The following is a 22,205-nucleotide window of genomic DNA, read 5'->3' as shown; positions in this document are numbered from 1 at the left end:
TCATATTGCTGACCACTGTTTGGCCACCATCACTATTGAAACTTCTCTGTGCTTGGCGCTCATAACTCTTGGGTAAGGCCTCCTTCTCAGATTTTGGAGTGGCAAAAAACTCAAGAGGGATGTCAAATACAGTGGATGACATGTGGCAGATTCAGAGTTATTTTCATTGGCCCCAAACACTGATACACAAACAAAATGAGGCCAAGGGGTGGTGATCTGATTTGACATAAAAAAAAAAAATCATGGCCAGCCACTTTCCCGATGCAACTGCTTACAGATAAATTTGATCTCTGACCCATGAACGGAAGTAATCTTGTCATTGTCCGTTCCATCCTGTGAGCCCCCTCTGCAAGGAGGTATGTTTACAAATTCAGGGGCCCCGGGTGGCAGAGGGAGAGCTGTCAAGTTAATTAGGTCTAGAGACCACATCATATGAGGAACAGTTGAGGACACCGATTATATTTAGTTGAGAGAAGAGACTATTAAGGCAATTTATAAAATCTGCTTTACAGTATTTGGAGTGTTTTATATAAAGGGGGAAATTTATATATATATAATTTATATATATATATATATATATATATATATATATATATATATTTTCTTTCTTATAGTTCCAGAAAATATGACAGGGACAACTTGATGGTACTTATGGGGCTGAGGAGTGAGGGGTGGGAGATTGGGGGTTATTAGAAAGAAGACCTTTCTCTTATAAGTGTCTTATCAGGTAGTGAGTTTTTCCAACATAAGTGAGAAAACAAAGCTTATCCATCTATCAGCGATGACGTCAGGGGCACCTTGCTTGAGTGAGAGACTGGAATGATTTCTGAGATTCCTTAAACAACCTTGCAACTCTGTCTTCGAATAAGAGAATCCCATGACACCGTCTCGTTCTTTATTTCTGCTGCCTGACTCACAGTATTGAGGGAGAGCTGCTCTAGGAAGAAACTGAAATAAGTAGATGAGGGAAGGGTCATGGAAAAGAGAAAACAATAAAACAACTTTAAAAAAAAAAAGCTTACTATATGCCAGAATCTGTGCTAAACACCCTATGTATGTCATCCTCTTTACTCCTCACAACAAACTCGTGAGGTATTTAGTCTTCCTTCTGTGAGAAAATGAAGGCTCAGAGAAATTAAGTAACTTCCCCGAGGACACATGGGCACTAACTGGTGGAGCTAGGGTTTGAACACAGATCTCTGTGATTCTAAAGCCCAATGTGACCTGTTATTTTCACCCATCCTTTATTTATGGCAAATGGTATTGCTTTGAGAAAAAAAGTGTTAGTGTTAACATGAAGACACTGTTTAAAATAAATTTACTTAGAGTTAAGAGAAAAACATTGAATAACAAATAACACCGATTTTACATGGGTATAAAATGGTACTAGTAGCTAAAATGAGTGTAATTTGGGAAATACCATCCCAAGAGTTTTGATAGCAGGACCTTCCAATTTAGCCTATCTTGTGTTTTGACTGCTGAGTACCAGGAAAAGAAGAAAACTTAAAAACTAAGTAGAATATGAATGAATTCTCTTGTGCTCGGATGGGTGGGTTATTTCACGTGTTACAATAAAGAAACCAAATGGACCCTTGCAAATAAAAAAAAATGATATGATTGTAAAATCCAGAGGAAAACCCCAGGTGGGGCCTATTCGATAAAGGATGAAGTTTCCAAGGTATGCACATAGACGGGCTGAGAGGAAGTGATGACCTGTGAGTCAGGGCCCAGGACCCACACAGGAGTCCTCTGGGTTTGAGAGGCCCCGTGTGGAAGGTGAAGGGTTGTACAGACCTGTTTTGGGAAGAATGATCATCACCTTTCCAGTGATAGAGGGAAGATCTTTGTGGAAAGTTCCAAGTTAGAATTGGAAAGTCCAAGAAGAAGATAGGAAAGTAATCGTGAAGGCTAAATAGCTGCATGGCATGCTCTGTGCCAGATGACTTACATGCAAATCTCCTTTGTTTTGCACAACAATGCAGCAAGGAAGCTGTAACATTTCATAGATGAGAAGACTGAGACTGGGAGATGCTCAGTAATTTGCTCAGAATGCAGTGGTCAAGCCAGGATTTGACTGTGGACCGCCAGTTCCAAGCCTGCAATAGCTCCCCCTGCACCACACATCCTTGCTCGAGTGAGCGTCCTCAACCCCAGACAGCAACAGCTTTCACTTTGTCACTTAATTTCTCCAGCCACGCAGGACATGGCTAGCCCCCAAGAGAGTGGGGAGACGTGCTTGGAGAGGGCTGCCTCTCTCCTGAGCTCTAATGCTGCAGACTCAAAGGCACATAAATGTCTCCCACCTTGAGCAAGAAACTTTGCAGGGACTGATGAGGTCAGAAAAAGAAGCCATGAATGTGGGGGCAGGATTATATTTGTAAAGCCTGTCCCTGCTGAAGTACTAGGCTTGGAAAAATCCACTGGGCGTTCACATACATTTTACACTTCCACTTTGACTTGTTTACCCAACCTCAAGAGTACCACTCATTTCTAGGAATAGTGGACCAAGGTAATAGAAACATTCTAGATTAGGACATCTAGGATTAGATTGAGATAATATGAAAGTAGGGGCTGTGTATATCATTGGCTTCTAGCAGGATCCATGGAGAGGTAGGTACTCAATGAATGATTTGGGAAGAAGGTGGCAGGTGAAATATCTGGTCTCCTTGCTCTCTCTGGTCTTGAAGTCCTTCCATGCAAGACACAGTGCCTAACACATGGCTGCCCAGTAAAACATTTGTTGAACTGAGCTGAATCTTTCCCTATTGATAAAGACTACACGCCTGGATCTGTCCCTCTTTTAGGGAATGTGCCTTTCTCATGTTTGTGGCTGGGGCTGTCTTTGGGGGTTTTCCTCAGGGCTTTACACTCACTCACTCTCTGAGAGTGCATTCGTAGTCATTATGATCAGTGGAAATGCCCACCTGCCAATCTTATCTGGAGCAAGAGCCCAGCCCTTTCTGGGTGTTATTTCTCTCTAGTCAGTTCCCCTTTTTGCATTTGAGTTCTGGCCTCGGCGCTAACATTTTTTCTCTCTACACGGAGTGTTAGGAAAAATGGGTAGCTCACTACGGCTCCTCTTCGTTTTTTCTTGATGCCTCGCTTCTCTGTTCCTTGGGAATGCCTCTGGGCTTATACATCTGGTCTCTGGGAGCTACGGTGGATGGGCATTTGTGACAGGTATGTTCTAATGAAGCTCGTGTGCCTGGGGAGCGCGGTGTGTGGTAAAGGTGCGTCTGCGGCAGATGTTCAGTGGTCGGGCTGATGGCTAGCAAGAGAGCGGGTAAGAAGGGGTGTGGAGTACATGCTTAAAACCATAGACCATGAGGCTTGATTCTCAGACTGGCTATGTTCGAGGTAGGGCGTTACAAAACTGTGGTTCAGCCAGATTCCTTTGTCTGCTTTGATAAACTTAGCCACAGGACAGGCAGGAAATAGAAGGGGCCACTTAAACAACTGATGCCCTCCCTTGGCCTTACAGTGCCGGGGCTCCGAGCAGCTCTGCTTCAGGAGAAACTCTTCAAGGATGCTGGCCTGAGCCCTTTGTGCCAGTGGGAAGCCAGTCGTGGTGGGGGTGTGGGGGGGGGGGGGGCGGTAAAACTCACAGCCTCTGCGGTGGCATCTGCTTTCTCCTTTGGCCCTTTCCTTCTCCGGTCCAGAAACCTTTCCCCATTTCTTCTTCCCATCCAAGTGTCCCATCCCAAGACTGGCCCCTCTTAGTATCAGAGACCTCAATAGCTCATTTGGAAAGAAATAGGAAATAGTCTGGGCAAAAAAAAAAAGGAGCCGAGGCAGTGGTTTACTGTGTTCTGCATACCATGAACATATTTGCATTTGCAAATAGGCTTAAAATAATGCCTCCATTAATAGTTATTTAAGGTTCTGGAGAGACAGGTGAAAGTAATTTGGGGCCAAGGGAACTTCCCACTCCTCTCAAATTTTTATAACGAAGGAGAGGACCTGCTTCTCTGACCTGCAGCCTCAATCTTAGGACTAAGGCTTTGCACTACAATGAGTCTGTTTAATTATGTGCACAAGTTCACAGTTCATATTATGTCTTCTGTAGATACCGTTAGTGCTTTTTACATGAGCTGTCCTGTACATAATGAGAGCTTTTTAAAATCTGTTCATTTGGGTCTGTAAATATACTTATTGAGTGCTTACTGTGTCCCAGGTGCTGAGCTTTTAACGGAGCATAAAAGACATAGTCCCTATACCCTTGAAGCTTCTAGCCTAAAAAAATAACAGCATAGCAACTGTACTTTGAAGAGAAGGAAATAAGTCTTTGCGGCTGTGGCTCAGAGTTTAATCACTATGTCTTTGAGCTTGATATTTTGGTTACTCTGATATCCCTGGAGGTCAGGTGGAGGTGGAGTGGGAGTGGGAAGGAGAGGGAGAGAATATGAAAGGTGAAAAGGTGAACCAAGCCAGGTTGTTGAGGAGAAAATCAAATACCGGATAAACGTGGGAATGAGTTTAGAGGCCTCTGGGCCAGGAGATTGAAGCTGTGAAGAGACAGAACTAGAACCAATCGTGTCTGAAACTAGCAAGGAGGTGGGGGGAGGGGTGGGAAGGGTTGTGGGGGTTAGCCAGAGTCCATGCAAGTGTTGATAATTCGCCTTTTAAGGTCAGGCAGACAGAAGTCTTTGGGAGGCAGGAAGGGAGAATGTCCATAAGCTGGGCACACAACCTTTATTGGACCCTTATCCTCCTCTTTATTCTAATATACAGACTTATTTCTGAACTGTACATTGGCATATACTCAGGCTGAGGTTTGGGAAATAGATGACATTTTGAATGTGTTAGGAAGAAAAGTGTCTTCGGCGCTTTCGTCTCCCATCAAGACGAGAAAGGTCTCATTACCTTTTCTTCTCTCTCTTTTTGTGAGTATGATTCCTTTCTGAGTTCCATTTCCTACTTAGATAAAGTAACTTGAACTTACCTTTTAATGGCTAAAAACAAAAACACATTTCTCCCTTCCAGCTAGCACTTGCATTTTAACAGGGGTTTTCAAAAACGCCTTAACCCAAGGAATGAGTAATTTGGGAATTCCAATCACCAGGGTAGGGCTGGTAACTCGAAATGGGGAGAGGGGGACACCTCTCAAATTGTGCCTTTGAAACATTGACTCTCTCTCTTTGGCCAGGATTCTGGTCCTGAGAGAACAGGAAGGGGCTTCCTTTAGGGGCCAAAATTGGCATGGCTGCCTTTTAGTGAGTTCTGTGGGTTTTATTCTCGGCATATAGAGCCCTTGACTAGATGTGCATGGACTCAGAGTACCTATAAAACTTTGTATGATGCTTACCTATATTTTGGCAAAATGGGAGAAGTGGTATTCAAAGCCATTGCTAATTTGAAAAAGACATGCTCCTTGACACAGAAAGGTCTGATTCTAGAGGTGCCTAAGAGAGCTGGGCATCTGTCTTGCATATAAACTCGCTGCTGGGGGATGAGAAAAGCTAAATGCTATTGCCATGCTGTGCTCCTTCATCTGAGCGAGTGAGGAAAATGGACTCTTAATTTTAACCCTTTGGTTCTTACAATATTGGGGAGTGAATAAAAGCATCCTCTGCTCCTTAGGGATCTGCATAGACATGTCTTCTTTGTACCCAATAAATCTTTGTACCTATACCCTCATATCCATGTGGGAATACTGTCTTCCCAAGTGGGTGAGGGAAAAGACAGCTCATGAAGGGAAGACAGTGTTAAGTAGAAAACTTCTCCAAAGATGGGGGCTCAAGGGGATTTTCTCCAAGAAACGACTGGAAACCAAGTCAGACCTATGATTCAGCCTGACCTCAAAGGAGACATGGCTGGTGGGGGAGCACAAGGAAAGTAGAGCTTAGCGTGGGTGACATGTACTCATAGCCAATCGTCTCACGTGTCTACCAGACACTGGAAAGTGTTCATGTTTTCATCAAGATATCACCTATGTTCCTATCTTTTTTGTCATGCCTACTGTCGCCATGCTGGTTCAGCCTCTTCATGTCAAGACTCCAAGCCTTTAATACTGGCATTCTTGAGAGCTCTGCTACCAGTCCTCACCTCTTTTCTCAGGCTTCTGATAGGCTTGTTTTCTTTAAACTTTCATTATATAACTTTTCTGTCCCAAACTCCTAATTCTATATCAAATCAAATATAAACTCCTTATCTCATTGTCTAGGCCCCATTAAGCTATCCTACCCTACTTATAGAAGCTAATGTCCCACCATTTCTCCAAAGGCAACCTCTCTTCCAGTTCAGTCAGCTTTTCTTAGTGTCCTATAAAAGGAATGATGCCCCCATTCCCATGTATCCTTATAGACTGTGTATTATATTTGGCTGTGACTTAGAAAGTTGCCAAAGGCTATTATACCAGTAGGAAATATTAAACAGAGTTATGCCTCTGTTCTTATTCATGTGTGTATCAAGAGTATGGCCGAAATATTTATCCAGTGGAACTCAATCTAGCATTTAAAAGTGATTCATCAGGAGGCAGTAGTTTTGGAGACATATCAACGGGATGCCTGGGATGCAGGGTTGTACCTCTTCAGGAATCTGCTTGAAGGGCTGTCATGAGAAGAATTGTTGGAAGCTTGCAGAGCGTTTTAAGGACAGAGGCAAAAGGTCATTACATTGAGTTCTAGGAAGTCAACAAATGCTAATGTGAAAAGAAAATAGCAATTCTCTAACATTCTGTAGGCAATTCTCAGGAGTGAGAGTATCAGAATGAATGGGCTCAGCTGGAACTAATACTGGGTAAAAGCCTCCTCTGCTCTACCAGAAATCGACTCTCCTGCAAATACCACCATGTTCTGTCACCAGTGTACAGTTCTGAGACCAAGTCTGACCTACTTTTACACCTTCACCCCACCCTCTGGGCTATAGGGTTGCTTGCTATTCTTCATCTCTTCTGAAGTCCTGGGCCACTTGTAGTCAGCTCAGCAGAACCTCCATAGACAGGTGGATCCTGTAAATGCACCTTAGAGAAATGGACTCTGGGGCGGGGGGCAAAGAAAGGTGGTGTGTCCAGGTTTCTCCTTTATTTTCCCTTCTTTCTTGAAATGTAAAGAGAACCTTAAAGGAAACGTAAAAGTTATATAGTTCAACCACCCACCCAATTCCATAATCCCCCCTAAAATGTCTCCAAAGCATTGTTACCCCACTTTTGCTGGTGATGGGGAGCTCATTACCTCACAAGAACGTCCAGTCTTTGGTCGTAGCACTCTATTCAAAGTTCCCCATTATCTGAAACTGAACTCTGGATCCCTGTGCCTTCCAGTTATTGAAACTACTTGCCCTCCAGCAACAGTGTATGTGTCCCACAGAGGGCCTTTAAGTATTTGCAGACAGCTGTCATGTGCTTGTAAATTTCTCTTCAAGTCTATTGCCCCCAGTTCTTTTAACTGTTCCTCATTTGACACGCTTTCATTATTCTCTAGTGAATTGTGCTGCTCCTTCCCTTGAACAACTCTGATTTGTCATTGTCATTCAAGTATAACCACCCTCACTGAACGTGATACCACAAGTAATGTGGTCTGATAATCACAGAGTATAGCAACCACATTCTTCACTAAGATTAGAATTACTTTTTTGTTAGTCATGCCACACTAGCATTTATGTAATTTTTGCATTGACTATCGATAAGCTATTCCACTTCACAGTTGTTATTTTAAAACTTAAGTTCTTTATGCTTTTATGAATCATGAGTTTCATCATGTTAGCATCAGATTCTCTTTTCAGGATTCATAATTATTAATTCAGCTGACCAACTGACCAGTAGCCATCTAGCTCATTTTTGGGTCATCTGCACATTTGAAAGCAGAGCCATGGTTTCTGTATTTTCATTCATAGTTTTACTAAATATGCGAAAGTGAAAAAGTAAAAAACAGAGTCTTTAGCATCCACTCTGATATCAGCCTTTTAAACAAGAATGATTCCTGGCACTTGGTTGTTGAATAAATAAATGAATGAATCAAAAAAAAAAGAATGAATCAATGAACCAATTGATATCTTGTCCCCATCCCCCATATTTAATCTGTCACTATATCCTGTTGATTAGAATTCTACATGCGGCTTCTCTCTACTTCTGCTCCTTCCAGCCTAGCCAAACAGCCATCTTCTTATACTTGAATGCCTGTCAACTGATTGGTCTTCTGGCATCTGTTCTGGCTTCCCTACTGTCCATTTGATACACAGCAGACAGAGTCATCTTTTCAAAGTGCAAACTTGATTGTGTAACTCCTCTGCTTTAATTTCTTCAGCATTTCACATTGCTCTCAGAATAAAGACCAAAATCCTTACCTGTCCCATAAGGTAAACATGTTTTGGCTCCTACTAACCTCTCCAGCCTTGTCTCCCACCTCTTCGTTCACTTTAGCACATCTACCTTTTGCCTCAGTGCCTTTGCACATGCTGTTTCCTTTGCCTAGAATCCTCCCAAGCCATTCCCCAACCTTGTACCTACTTAGCACCTATTCAGTCTCTTTGGTCTACCTATAGGTGCATCACAAACTGCCCCCAAATTTAGCAGCATGACACAATAAATATCTCTCTCTCTCTCTCTCTCTCTCTCTCTCTCTCTCTCTCTCTCAGTGTTGTGGGTCAGAAATTTGGGCAGACTTCTAAGTGATTGTTTTTGTTTTCATGGCATCAACTGAGGCCACTTGGTGATATTAAGCTAATGAATGGACTTCTCTAGAGCTTCACTGCCCAGCTTGGCAGTCACTTGAAATGCAGCTTGTCTTAATTGAGATGGACTGTCAGTGTAATATAACCTCAAGATTTAGAAGATTTGGTACAGAAAAAGAATGTAAAATTTCCATTAATAATTTTCATATTGATTCCATGTTGAAATTATAATATTTTATAGATATTGGATTGAATAAAATATATTATTAAAATTAATTTCACCTATTTTCAATTGTTAATGTGGCTCCTAGAAATGTTCAAATTATGTGGCTTGGCTTACATTTCTATTGGATAGTGCTGATCTGGAGCAAGGTATTTTTTTCTATAAAAGGTCAGATAGAGGGTATTTTCAGCTTTGTGGTCACATGGTCTCTATCTCAGCAACTCAGCTCTACCATTGTAGTGCAAAAGCAGCCAGAGATGATAACTAAATAAATGAGTATGGCTGCGTTCCAAGAAAACTTTGTTTGTAAATATAGCTGCTGGCTAGATTTGGTCTGCAGGCTGCAGTTTGATGACCTCTGATCTAGGGAATTCAAGCCGCATGCCTGGTGGCTTGGCAGAGATGGAAAGCTGGGCTCAGCTGGGACTATTGACTCAAACACCTAGCACAGAGGTCTCAGAGTAGTGGAATATCATACATGGCAGCTCTAGGTTCCAGAAAGTGTACTCCAAGAACGACAGAAGCTGTAAAGCTTCTTTTGATCTAGCCTCGGAAGTCCCAAACCTCCCTTCTACACATTCTATTGGTCAAACAAGTCTCTGAAGCCAGCCCAGATTCAAGGAAAGATTAGATTCCACCTCTTCATGGGAGAGGTAGTAAAGAATGTGTCTATGTTTAATCTACCACATCATTCTTCATGTTTAGAGTACTCATGGTATAGCCTCTCCTTTATAGCACTTGTCATCATTGTAATTTTATATTTATTTGTGTGATTATTTGATCATTATCTTGCTCTTCTACTTAACTGTAAGCAACCCCATGAAGGGAAGCTGTTGCTGGTTTTGTTCATTGTTATATTCTCGGCATGTAGCACCATGCCTGGCTCAATAAAAATTTGTTGAACAAATGAACACTATTAGGGCACAGCTTTTCAGCCAAGTAAGCATACTAATATCAACCCCACATTTCCCCATACTGCTCTTAAGCATATCATGTGACACCTTGTCAGAAGCCTTGTGAAAATTCAGATACATTCAATTCCCAGAATTCTTCCTAATTTGCAGTTAAAGAACTTTATTAAAAAGGGAAATAAACCCACCTTATTCCTCCTGGTACCTCCAAGGTAATACTAGCTGCTCTAAAGGTTCTGGTGCTCCGAGAGGTAATCCATGTGGCATGTCACACAGGCAAGCCAGGGCCCTGGGCAGCTTGTACTCCTCCCACATGTCACTCTCCTCTCACCTGGCTGACAGTGCTTGGCCATCACGGCTGCCTTGTCTGGTCACAGTATGAACTGGTGAAGGCAAAGGGCCAGGCCCTGAGTGTGGGCTGAGGCCACCCTGGTCCTCCCTCCAAGGCCTACACATCAACTCTATTTACAAACAAAGTTTTCTTGGAACACAGCCATACTCATTTATTTAGTTATCATCTGTGGCTGCTTTTGCACTCCAATGGTAGGGTTGAGTAGCTGAGATAGAGAACGTGTGACCACAAAGTTGTCCTGCTTTTTGCTTGGAACAAGGACTCTTGTATTTGCTGGAAGGAGATGGGCATTGCCACCTTCCACACTAGTCCTGGAGCTGGCATGGTAGTTATTTGTGGACCCTATCTTTCTTTATAGGATTGGGTGAGGGGCCAAGGCCTACACATCTTTCTATTCCCCCACAACCTCTAAAGCAAGCCTGACACTACACTCAGTAAATGTTTGTACGAGAGCTGGTCTCAGTGAACAACCTTCCTAAGACAACAGCAAACTTAGCATTTTTTCCTAGTACCCTGATCACCACTAATACGTATCCTAGACAAAGTTGTGAAATAAGGAACATTTTATTTGCTGCTCCCCAACTTCTGCCTTGGAATCCTTGTCTCACTTTCTGTGTCGTCATTTTTGTACTTCCCTGTCCCACCCCGTTGCTGGCCACCCGCAGTCCACATCCCTTCATGCTGACTCTTGCCTGAACTAGATCTCACATGTGCTTCAGACCGAAGTAAAAGGTCCCTTCTGTGTATTTCCTCCTTTTTCTGCTCAAGTACTCATCTTTGCCCAGAGCTCTTCTGGGTGAGGCTTGGTTGTAACACGTGCCTGGAGCTAAACCCACAACAGGAAACTAATGACCTGTCCAGGGCCGGAGGGAAGAGGCGCATTCTCTGCCTGGCACATAACGGTGCTTAAACAATAGTTGTGGAATGAATGGAAGCTCAGAAACTCCCCTGATAGAAAGGGACACGTTGGGTCCCCTCCCACCTCATCCCGCATGTTCCCTTGAGCATCACACCCTGATTCCAGTAGCTGCCAGCACAGCTGACCTGGGGATGGGCTGCTCCCTGTCACTGCAAGCGTGGGCAGAATTAGAAACCTTTCCGCTTGCTCCCCCGGCACAGCTGAAACCGGCTGGGACTTTTAGGAACTACACCAGTGTTTTAAAAGAACACAAAGAGGCTGTGTGGGTTTAAAACCTCAACTCTGTCATTTACTAGCCAGCGGCTAGGACAAGTTTCTTAACCCCTCTGAGACTCCATTTCTTCATCTGTAACGCGAGGGCAAGGAATCCCACCTTATCCTGAGGACGAATAGTAGAGTCATTCAGCTGCCTCTCACTCACGCTCCATGATGGGCCAGGCATGTAAAGCAGAGGTGGGGAATGTCTGGCCCATGGGCCATACAAGGCCTGCAAAATCATTTGGTCTGGCCCAGCTAAGGCATTAGGAGTGAGTTAATTAAATGTTTGACCAAATATAGTGGGCTAATTTGTAAGTTGATAATTTTGTATGACCTGTGGATGATATAAATGGCCCCTGGCAGAAGAAAGGCTCCCCACCCCTGAAGTAAGGGAAAGCAGTGTAGAATGGGTGTTCTTCTTTGTTTCCAAAGGGAGCCTCCAGCTACACGGAGGCTACTCGTTTCAGGTGTGTGACCAGTTCATTCACCTACAGACCTCAGTCTGCTCACAGCTGACAGGAATCTCTCAGAGAATCTCCCCTGTAAACTCTTAGGTTCTTTCCCCTCTCATTCCCCTTTTGGCTCTCTCCCTCCAAAAGCAAGTTTCTACTTCGCAGGCGCTCTGGAGAAAGCAAGGACTCGTGGTTGTGGCTGAGACCTCATTCCTGAGGGAGCAGCAACATTTCTGTTCTTTTTCAGAGCTAACAACATTGAAGAGACTGGCTTACCCAACCCTTCCTCACGCCCCCCACTCCCCGACCCCCAGCCCCACTCCCAGCCCACATGACAGCTAGAGTCGAAATTCTTCACATGGGGCATGAATACTTTATAAAAGAGAATCATGTCAGTCTCAAGAATTTTAACACCATATTTTATTAGGTCTCTGACAAACCTTGTGTCCAAAGTGTTGTCCAAGACGGAGCACACCTCCAAATTAATATTAGTGAAGTTCACTAGGACTGTCACGGCTGGGCAGGATTTTGAGGAGGAATGTGATCACTGTGCCCAAAACCTTGAAGGACTTTGGCAAAGTGTGTTAGGCTTATCCTGAGCAGTTTCAGAGAAGAACACCAGTGTCAATGAGAGGAAGTTACCAGGAGGCAGCTTCTCACTCAGGGGAAGAGAGTTTCCAAATAGAGAAGTCAAAAATGGTGTTGACTTCCTTGTCATACCCCAGCGCTATTTCCCACAGTGTGACTTACAGGGATGGATCATTTATCCAGGATTTCCCAGGGCCAATCATTTCTTGTAATTATTTGAATTCAAGGTGATTAGTTAAATTTATAACAAAATATAATTTGATTTTATGCCCCCGTTTAACTTATTATTGGTTTGAAAACTATAGGAGATTCCTGTATTAGGTGGGAGTTCAGATATAAAGGGTTTCCAGCCCTCAGATTCTATGATAAATAGGATGCTGGTGATGATTTAATATGAGGAAGTGCACAAGAATCAAGTAGAGAACTGTTTCCACGTTCTACCATTGAGCGATATCAGCTTTGGCCCAACAGATAATGCTCAAGCTCTGAGATCTATTGAAATCACTAGAAGGGCAAGAGACAGCAATCAGGAGCAGTGTAAGGTTCATATGTTGACACCCACCATGTGTTTTACTTTAAAAAAAATTATATATATATATATATATATATATATTAGAAGCCCGGTGCATGAAATTCGTGCACTGGGGGGGCGGGCGTGGGGGGTGTCCCTTGCCCAGCCTGCACCCTCTCCAATCTGGGACCCCTCGGGGGATGTCTGACTGCCCACAGGGATCGGGCCTAAACCCACACTCAGACATCCCTCTCACAATCCAGGACTGCTGGCTCCTAACCACTCGCCTACCTGCCTGCCTGATTGCCCTTAACTGCTTCTACCTGCCAGCCTGATCATCCCCTAACTGCTCCCCTGCCAGCCTGATTAACACCTAATTCAGTGGCTCTCAACCTTCTGGCCCTTTAAATACAGGTCCTCATGTTGTGACCCAACCATAAAGTTATTTTCATTGCTACTTCATAACTGTAATGTTGCCACTGTTATGAATCATAATGTAAATATCTGATATGCAGGATGGTCTTAGGTGACCCCTGTAAAAAGGTCATTCGACCGCCAAAGGGGTCACGACCCACAGGTTGAGAACCGCTGATACTCTCCTGCCAGCTCAATCGCCCCCAACTGCCCTCCCCTGCTGGTCTGATTTCACCCCCAACTGCTCTCCCCTGCTGGCCTTGTTGCCCCCAACTGCCCTCCCCTGCAAACCTGGCCCCCCCCCCCCCAACTGTTCTCCCCTGCCGGCCTGATAGCCCCCAACTCCCTCCCCTGCTGGCTTTATCTCTCCCACAATGGCCCTCCCCTGCAGGCCTGATCTCATCCCCAACTGCCCTCCTCTGCTAGCCAATTTGGTTCTGATTGGTTGGTTCCTATGCCAGTTAGCGTCAAAAACTCCACCTCCTAGGCAGCCATTGGCTCCTCACACTTCACCCAAATCTGGTTCTGATTGGTTGGTTTCTATGCCAGTCAGCATCTCTGGGCCTATGAATGGGGCCTGATCAGAAAGGCGGGGCTGATCAGCAGTCCTGGTGGAGGCCTGGAGAGAAATGGAGGTGTGGCTGCTGGAGAGAAAGAGAGAGGCAAGTGCTGATCAACAGCTGCCACAGAGGCTACAGATCAGATCCTGCTTCTCTCTTCAGACCTCTCTCTGGGCCTGATTCGCAGCCCCCTCAGCAGTCAGAGCTGGGTCTCCATGGCAACCCAGCGCTGACTGCAGGACTGACTTCCAGTTGGTTGAGCCTCCAGTTTTGACAGACCCAGGGTTTTTATATATTAGGATTTTATTGATTTCAGAGAGAAAGGAAGCAGAAAGAGAGATAGAAACATCAATGATGAGAATCATTGATTGGCTGCCTCCTGCAGGCCCCCTACTGGGGATTGAGACCACAATCCCAGGCATGTGCCCTTGAGCAGAACCGAACCTGGGACCCTTTAGTTCGCAGGCCAACGATCTATCCACTGAGCCAAAACAGCTAGGACTCACTGTGTGCTTTAGTGACTAAATATATTTGCAGCTCATTGTCACAATGCACTAATTTTCTAATTAGTTACTAATTAGCACTATTTTTTTAAATATAAAAGAGCTCCTACAGATCAATAAGAAAAGGGCTAAAGACCTAAATTAAAAGTCAGCAAAAGAAATGTATGCACAGCATAAAACCAAATATAACCTCTTATACTTTTGAAAAGATGCTGATACTCATAATAAAAAACATTTATTTAAAAGTCACAGTGAGAACAACCTCACACCCATTGGAATGACACAAAAACCCCACATACACACAGAAAATAAATGTTGGCAAGGATATAGTGACATTGGAACTCATGCACTGTTAATGTGAATGTAAAATGGTGCAGCTGCTATGGTAAATGGTATAGCAGTTCTTAAAAAAGAATTTTAAGTAGAATTACCGTGTGACTCAGTAATTCCACTTCTGAATATATGCCCAAAAGAAATGAGATATTTGTATATCCATGTTTGTGACAGCATTATTCACAATCGCCAAAGGCAGAAGCAATTCAAAATAACTTACTCTGCCACATATGTAATTTGACACATGATCAAGGTTTTCTCATTGCAACATGATTGGAAACAACATAAATAGCCATTGATAGGGGCTGGAAAAATAAATTATTACCATCCACTATATGCAGCTGTTAGAATTAGGATACACAGTACGTGCTGACATAGAACAATCTCCAAGGTAGTGGCTAGTGTGCAAAAGTATGTGTACTGTGCTACCAGGTGTTTAAAAATAAAATGAAAAAAAGTCAGTCTATGTTTTTCCTAAAATAACTGCAAGTAAAGGCAAGAAACTGCTAACAGGTAACAGTGGTCACTTCAGTTATGTCTACGGAGGAAAACTAGATAGCTAAGGGACAGGATTGGGAGAGAGACTTGCTTTCCACTATTTATCACCTTTACCTTTTAAATTTAATACCATATGCAGGTATGATGTATTCAAAATTTTTTAATTAAAGAAAAAGAGAGGTTACCCTGGCCAGTGTTGCTAAGTAGTTAGAGTGTCAGCCTGCTCACTGAAGCGTCTCAGTTGGATTCCTGCACAAAGACACATACCTGGGTTGCAAGTTCATCCCTGGCCCTGGTTGGGGCACATTCAGGAGGCAACCAATCAATGTGTCATGTGTCTTGCATTGATCTCTCTCTCTCTCTCTCTCTCTCTCTCTCTCTCTCTCTCTCTCCCTCCCTCCCCCACTCCTTCCCTTCCACTCTCTCTAAAAATCAATGGAAAATATCCTTGAGTGAGGATTAACGAAAATAAATAAATAGATCAATCAACAGATAAAAAGGGAGACTTCAATGCACGCATATAAGCATAACCAATAGACACAGACAGTAGAGGGGTGAGGGCCTGTGCTGGGGGGTGGGAGCAGGCTGGGAGAGGTCAATGAGGGAAAAAGGAGACATATGTAATACTTTCAACAATAAAGAATTAATAAATAAATAAATAAAAAGAGAGGTTTCAGTCTACAAGGGAAAAAACAGAACAGACACTTTGAGCTCAAAGCCCTGTGCTGAGTGCCGTGGGAACAGAGGAAAGGCATCTCACATAGCCGGAAGGATCGGTGATAGCTTCTATCTACCCTCAAGGAAGAACTTTCTGTTATTGAGTCAGGAATAGTTGTGCACATTTTCCTGAGCATTGGTTTGACTGTATCTTCCAGACAGATCTATAAATAAATTCACCAGTTAGCTTTTCCTTTCCCTTTGGCCATTAAACACTATAAGCCATGCAGGGTGGACAGATTTCTATGGTAAGCATTTAACACTGGGCTTGTACTTGGACCCATTTTATATTTCTGCACTTGGTTTTCTTTTCACCTGTTTCTAATGCTCATCTTTCCTTATTCTATGCTTCCCTGTAAGCCACTTTATAACCTTGAGTGCAGAAAGGGGGAGGGAGAGAGGGGAAGAAAGAGAAGATAGAGGTTATAAAGCAGTGCCTGTCGTTTTTATTGGCTCTACCATGTAGATTAAGTGAATACTGTTGTGCCATTGTTCTCAGAGTGGGGTCTTCAGACCAAGCAGCATCTTCATCACCTGTGAGTTTGTTGTACATGGGTCTTTACCCAACCTACTAAATCAGAATCTTTGTGGATGAGGCCCAGAAAACTGCTTTAACTTACTCTCCTTATAATTTTTACGCACATTAAAGTTTAAGAAGCACGGGGAAACGAAAGGAATGTTGATGTCTAAACATAAATACTTTCCATTTGCCCCATCATACGCATTGTGTTGGCCAAGTAATGCCAGCCACTACAATAAATAATGTCAAAAATTTATTAGCTTTATACAGTAAAAATTTATTTTTTGCTCATGTCATAGTCCAGTATAGATCATGGTGGGGGTGGAGAAAGCTGTCTTGTTAATTTGTTCAGCAAATCAGCGTCCTTTCACAGTGAGGCTTTGCCATCCTCTTCACCAAACATGTCAAGCTCAAAGGCTAGCACGGGCCAAATAAACAAGGTTTAAATTTACGTGGACCGCAAAAAAACAAAAGCTTCCATTTTCATAGAAACGTACGTTTATTTCGATAGAGACATGCTGAAGAAAAGGGCTGAAATAAAGAATAATCGTTAATGAGTATTTGTTGTGGGCCGCATGCAGCCTGCGGACCACAAGTTAGACATTCTTGCTCTACACCCTTGGACTCCTCCTCTGAACTCCTCTGGATTCATGAAGACAAGGGAGTGGCAGGTCTGAAAGTAACACCTACTTTTCTGTCCACAGTTCCATTGGCCAGAACCCAAAGACATGGCCCTCTTAACTAACGGGAGGCTGGGAAATAGGTGTATCTGTGGAGCTAGAGGGGGAAGGAAATGGCTTTGGTGAACCTTCTCTACTACACCCATGGACCTAAGTGAATATCAAACTCCACTTGTCATGTTTTGGTTTTGTTTCATCTTTTTAATCATGTTTTATCTTTTCTTTTTCAACTCTAGCACTATGGGACTGAGTACCACTCTCTTTGTGATGGCCCTCCTGCTCTCTGGTAAGAACCTTTGGTTTTATAAAGTCCTAGAATCCTTCCATTGTGTTAAGTCTGACTGCTGCAAGCCCAGGCCTGAGACTTGGTGGGTTTTATTTACCTTCTACCCCGTGTTGCACAATACCACAGGCAAAAAAAGGCTTTGGTGGAAAAGAAGGAAACATCTTTGGTGGAGAAGAACAGGTATCTCAGCTGATGGCAGGCCTGGCCTCAGATGGAGCCTTATCCCTTCTGTGCATCCTTCTTTTCCATCTCACAAAGGAAGGTAGACTCGCCTGTCCAGTAGCACCCAGGAAGCAAGGAGAAGTCCCTCCTCTAACATCCCTGAAGCTTAACTCTTTTGCTCCACACATACTCCTTTCTGGTCGTCTCTGTTTCATTTCTAGAAGTCTCAGACTTTTAGGAAACAGCTCATGGGTTTCTAAAACCCTCCTTTCATTAAGGAGCATTGCTTCCCATGTTCCATACCTTTCCTCTCTTCCTCCTCTACCTCCCCCACCAGCCCACACTCATAGATCATAGTAGACACTGCCTACTGGGAGAGTAAAAAACCCCAGCCCTGCTACTACCTACTTTAGTGACCTTCAGCTAATTGTATCAGCCGATTTACTATGACGCTAATGAAGCTGAGCTGCAGGATTCTCACTTGCACAAGCTCTATCTAAAGCCCCTCCAAAATCCCATGAGGGGCCCTACCAGTATGGTCACATGTCATATGTTTTGGTAAAATTTTCGACAGGTATCTTACCCGCAAAAAGTCAAGACCACGGCCTTTCTTTATTACAACTTTTCTCTCCATCACATTCTCAGACAGTTGGCAGACATTATACTGGCCATGGGCATTTTGAACTTGAATTCTGCATTTCTTTTCTTAAAGGGATCCCTGCCCCCAAAAGGAATTTTAAAAGTGTCATGCTTCACAGAACTTTGATCTTCCCTGTTTGCAGCTCCTCTCTGAGTTTCAATTTCTTCATTTGTTAATGAGTTGGTGGAGGTTCCTGCCACCCTGTGACTGGGTGCCTTTAGTTTCCACTGTCCTGCCCCTTCCAGCTGCTCATTTACCCCACCCTCAGCACAGAGGGGAAAGCCCTCTCAAACATCCATCCTGGTGTGGGGCAGACAGGGAGGGGGAGCTGAGCCTGCACTTTGGCCATAGCAGCACCAGGCCGCTCCTCACTCCCCAGCCCAGCCATGAGTTCAGCTCTGCCTGTGGCAGTTCTAGATCTCCTCAGCCACACTTGGCACACCCTCTTTGGTTGTTTTCTCCTCAACCACACTTATGTAGACCCTCTTTGAGTGTTTCTCCTCAGCCACACCTGTGCAGACCCTCTTTGGGTTTTGTCAACAGATGATTCAGACAGATGATTCATTTGGTTACTGACAGCAGCAAGTGGGGAAATCATTCACTGAAATAGAGGACAGGGAAGTTTGAACAGAGTAGGTATGGGTATCTGAATAGCAGTATCCAGCACGCAGTTGGATATGGATGTCTGTGAAAGTTATTGGCTGGAGATGAGCATCTGTGAATTATTAGTTTATATATTTGGTAGATAAATCCATGCTTATTTGTCCTCATGAATTTTCTTTTACTAAAGGAGAAAAACTAGACAGAGTGTAGAGAGTAAGGAGATCAAGAGGAGGCACTCAAGGTAATCAGTATTTAAGGGGTGATCAGAGAAAACTGACTAGATCAGTGATTGGGAAAGAATAGGGTTTCAAGGAGAGATGGCCAGCAGCGTGATAGTCAGCAGAGTGGTCAAATAAAGTGAAATCTGAAAAGAGCTCTGAATTTGGCAATGGTAGGAAGTCACGGACAATCTTTGCCAGGGAAGTTTCAGCAGAGTGGTGGGGGACAGAGGTTGGGAATGAAGGCAGCAATTGCTGCTTACTCTTTCAGGGAGTTTGACTATAAGAGAAAGAGAAACTAAAAGTAGTAACAGAGGGAACCATGTGAGGAAGGGAGAGGGTGGTAAGCAGGGTGAGCAGCTCATAGGCCAAGTTAAGTGGGATAAGATAATGTCACCAGTTCAAATAATGGAATAATTTCCTTCAGGGGTGCTCAAACATTCAGTTGTAAGAACAGATATGTAGATCAAAAGTAGAGTGTGCTTAGGATGAATTCTGCACAAAAGGGCAACTTTATTGGAGTTGCTGGCAAAAGAATAATTGAGCCCTAGCTGGTTAGGCTCAGTGGATAGAGCGTTGGCCTTCAGACTGAAGTGTCCCAGGTTCAATTCTAGTCAAGGGCACATACCTCGGTTCCAGGCTCCATCCCTGTGCGTGTGGGAGGCTATCAATTGATGTGCCTCTCTCACATAGATGTTTCTCTCTTTCTGTCTCTCCCACTCCCTCTACTCTCTCTAAAAATCGATGGGGGAAAATATCCTCAGGTGAGGATTAACAAAAAGAGAGGGAGAGAGTGAGAGCCCTAACCAGTTTGGCTCAGTGGATAGAGAGTAGGCCTGCAGACTGAAGGGTTCCGTGTTCGATTCCGGTAAAGGGCATGTACCTTGGTTGCGGGCACATCCCCAGTAGGGGGTGTGCAGGAGGCAGCTGATCGATGTTTCTCTCTCATTGATGTTTCTAACTCTCTATCTCTCTCCCTTCCTCTCTGTAAAAAAATCAATAAAATATATTTTAAAAAAGAGAGAAAGAGCATGATTGAAAAGATATACTGTCACTCTGCTGTCCAATATGATAGCAATTAGCCACATGTGGCTATTTAAATTAGTTAGAATTAAATAAGATTAAAAATTCAGTTTTCAGTCACACTAGTGACATATCAAGTGCTCAATGGCTCAGTGTAGTGGCCAGTGACTACCATATTAGTCAGCACAGATACAGTACTTTTCCATTGTTGCAGGGCTCTTTTGGAAAGCACTGAGCTATAGGGTCTAGACTGGATGGAGTTGAGGTCTTGGTGAAGTAAAACACAGATATAGGTGAAGTAATTGAGCAAATGTTGTGGACAGAGATAGGTACATTGATGTTTAAGGTTCTTAGAGCAGAACTGTTCTTGGAAATAAGGTTTAGGGTTATGTCATGGGAGAGGGGCTGCTAAAATAGTCTGTGGATGAAGATCTTCAGAGTGGAAAAGATCAAAGAACTTCTAAGCAAGTGTATTGGTGAACTCATCCTTGCTGAAGTCACTCAAATTGATAGTAATAATTGGTCGAAAAGAAAGATCTGTATCTAATGCTAAAATGCTCAGTGAACAAGGAAGTAATGATGTTGCTGTTAGTAGCTGACAGCAATGAGAGACTGGGACACCTCAAAGGGGAAGGGTGTTGCTCAAGGTCTCCATGAAGTATGCCAAAAGAAGCAGTGGCTGGGACAAATGACGTCCTTTGGGTAGGGCCAGAGTTCAATGAAAGCACAACCTTGGGGAAAACATTTGATGAAGAAATTGAAGATATAGTTTATTACAGTGGAATGAAGTTTCCAAAGGGCCTCATACAGGGTGTGGCAAAAGTAGGTTTACAGTTGTGAGTACGTGAGACAGAGTTTGTTCTTGTATTATTATTTATTAATTAGAGGCCCGGGGCACGAATTCATGGATGGGTGGGATCCAGCCAGCCCACCCCGATTGGGCTGATGGGGTGGGCCTGGCTGGGGGAAGGGGCTGCGGGTGGTTGCCTGGTGGCTCTGCCCCCTGGTCGAACTCCCAGTCGAACTTCCGGTTGAGGGGACAATTTGCATATTAGCCTTTTAATATAGGATGTATTCTTCTCCATACCAACAACTGTAAACCTAATTTTGCCCTATCCTGCATAACATTGAAGGAAGTTTAGTAAAAGGAGGAAAATTCATGAGTACAGATGACCCTTGACTATATAAGACATGCATTTTGGGTAGTAGCCAGGGAAGAATGTAGTCCCACATGGGGTCAGAGACCTCACAAGGTTAGAAGACTATAGTTTTTGTGTGATAGTCAAACAGTATACTGCTGAGGAAGTTTTCATGTATCTTTTGAAACAAGCTCCTTCAGCTGTTTAGGGAGGTATCTAAATGGATTCTTGAGTTTCTAGCTCCTGACATCATCATAGCAGTCAGTTATAACTAGACCCAGAACATATCTATCACCCAAGTGCTGGGGAAGAAGAGACTCTCAATGCTTTCCCACTAATGGAGTCCCAGTGAGCCCAGGAGCTGTGTGGTCTAGGACTTGGGGTCATAACAGGGGAGGCCTGAAGCCACTTAGGGAAAATAGACTTTTAGCTAAATCTTTCCCATATTGTAAGGGAGGGGCTTAGCATGCGTAGCTCTACGTGATGTCATGGAAGCCAGTGGCTGGTGAGGAACTGTGGAGTGAAAATTGTGAAATACTTTCAGTTCCACCCAGAATGGGCTTCAGACTGATTTCCATTCCAGAGTAGGAAAGAAGGTTTGGATGGAAACAAATGTTCTTCTCATAATCTCCTCTGTTTCACTCAGAGACAGAGGTAGAAACCCATTATTGCAGCTTCTCAAACTGGAGAATTTTTTTCTAAGTATATTTTTATTTATATCATAGAGAGGAAGAGAAAAGGAGAGAGAACCATCAGTGATGAAAGAGGATCATTGATCAGCTGCCTCCTGCACGCCCCCTACTTTGGATTGAGCTTGCAACCTCGGCATGTGTCCTGAGCAGGAATTGAACCTTAACCTTCTGGTTCATTGGTCGATGCTCAACCACTGAGCCACACTGACCAAGCTCAAACTGGAGCTTTTGTTAAAATGCCAATTATGACTCAGTAGGCCTGAGTGGGGCCAGAACCTGTGCATTTCTGACCACCCTTCCCTGATGCTGATGTCTTTAGAACACAGGCCACACTTTTGGTTGTTAGGTGAAGGGGAGCGCAGTTAGACATGTGGATGAAAAAGCCCTTTTAAC

The 22,205-nt window shown here is 43.7% G+C and overlaps 1 protein-coding gene across 3 annotated transcripts in view; it reads left to right on the top strand.

The window, feature by feature from the left end:
* The window catches only part of CD86 (CD86 molecule), a 90,403-nt gene that overhangs the window by 23,636 nt on the left and 44,562 nt on the right, over positions 1-22,205 (top strand). For all 3 annotated transcript variants that reach the window (XM_081087662.1, XM_081087660.1, XM_081087661.1), the window contains exon 2: positions 17,286-17,335. In XM_081087662.1, coding sequence (XP_080943788.1) covers positions 17,286-17,335 — 50 coding nt within the window. The remainder of the gene's footprint in view (positions 1-17,285; positions 17,336-22,205) is intronic.

Source organism: Myotis nattereri (genome assembly GCF_964212035.1).
Source record: "Myotis nattereri genome assembly, chromosome: 3".
Lineage (NCBI taxonomy): Eukaryota > Metazoa > Chordata > Mammalia > Chiroptera > Vespertilionidae > Myotis > Myotis nattereri.
This window is presented reverse-complemented; position numbering and strand designations above follow the sequence as displayed.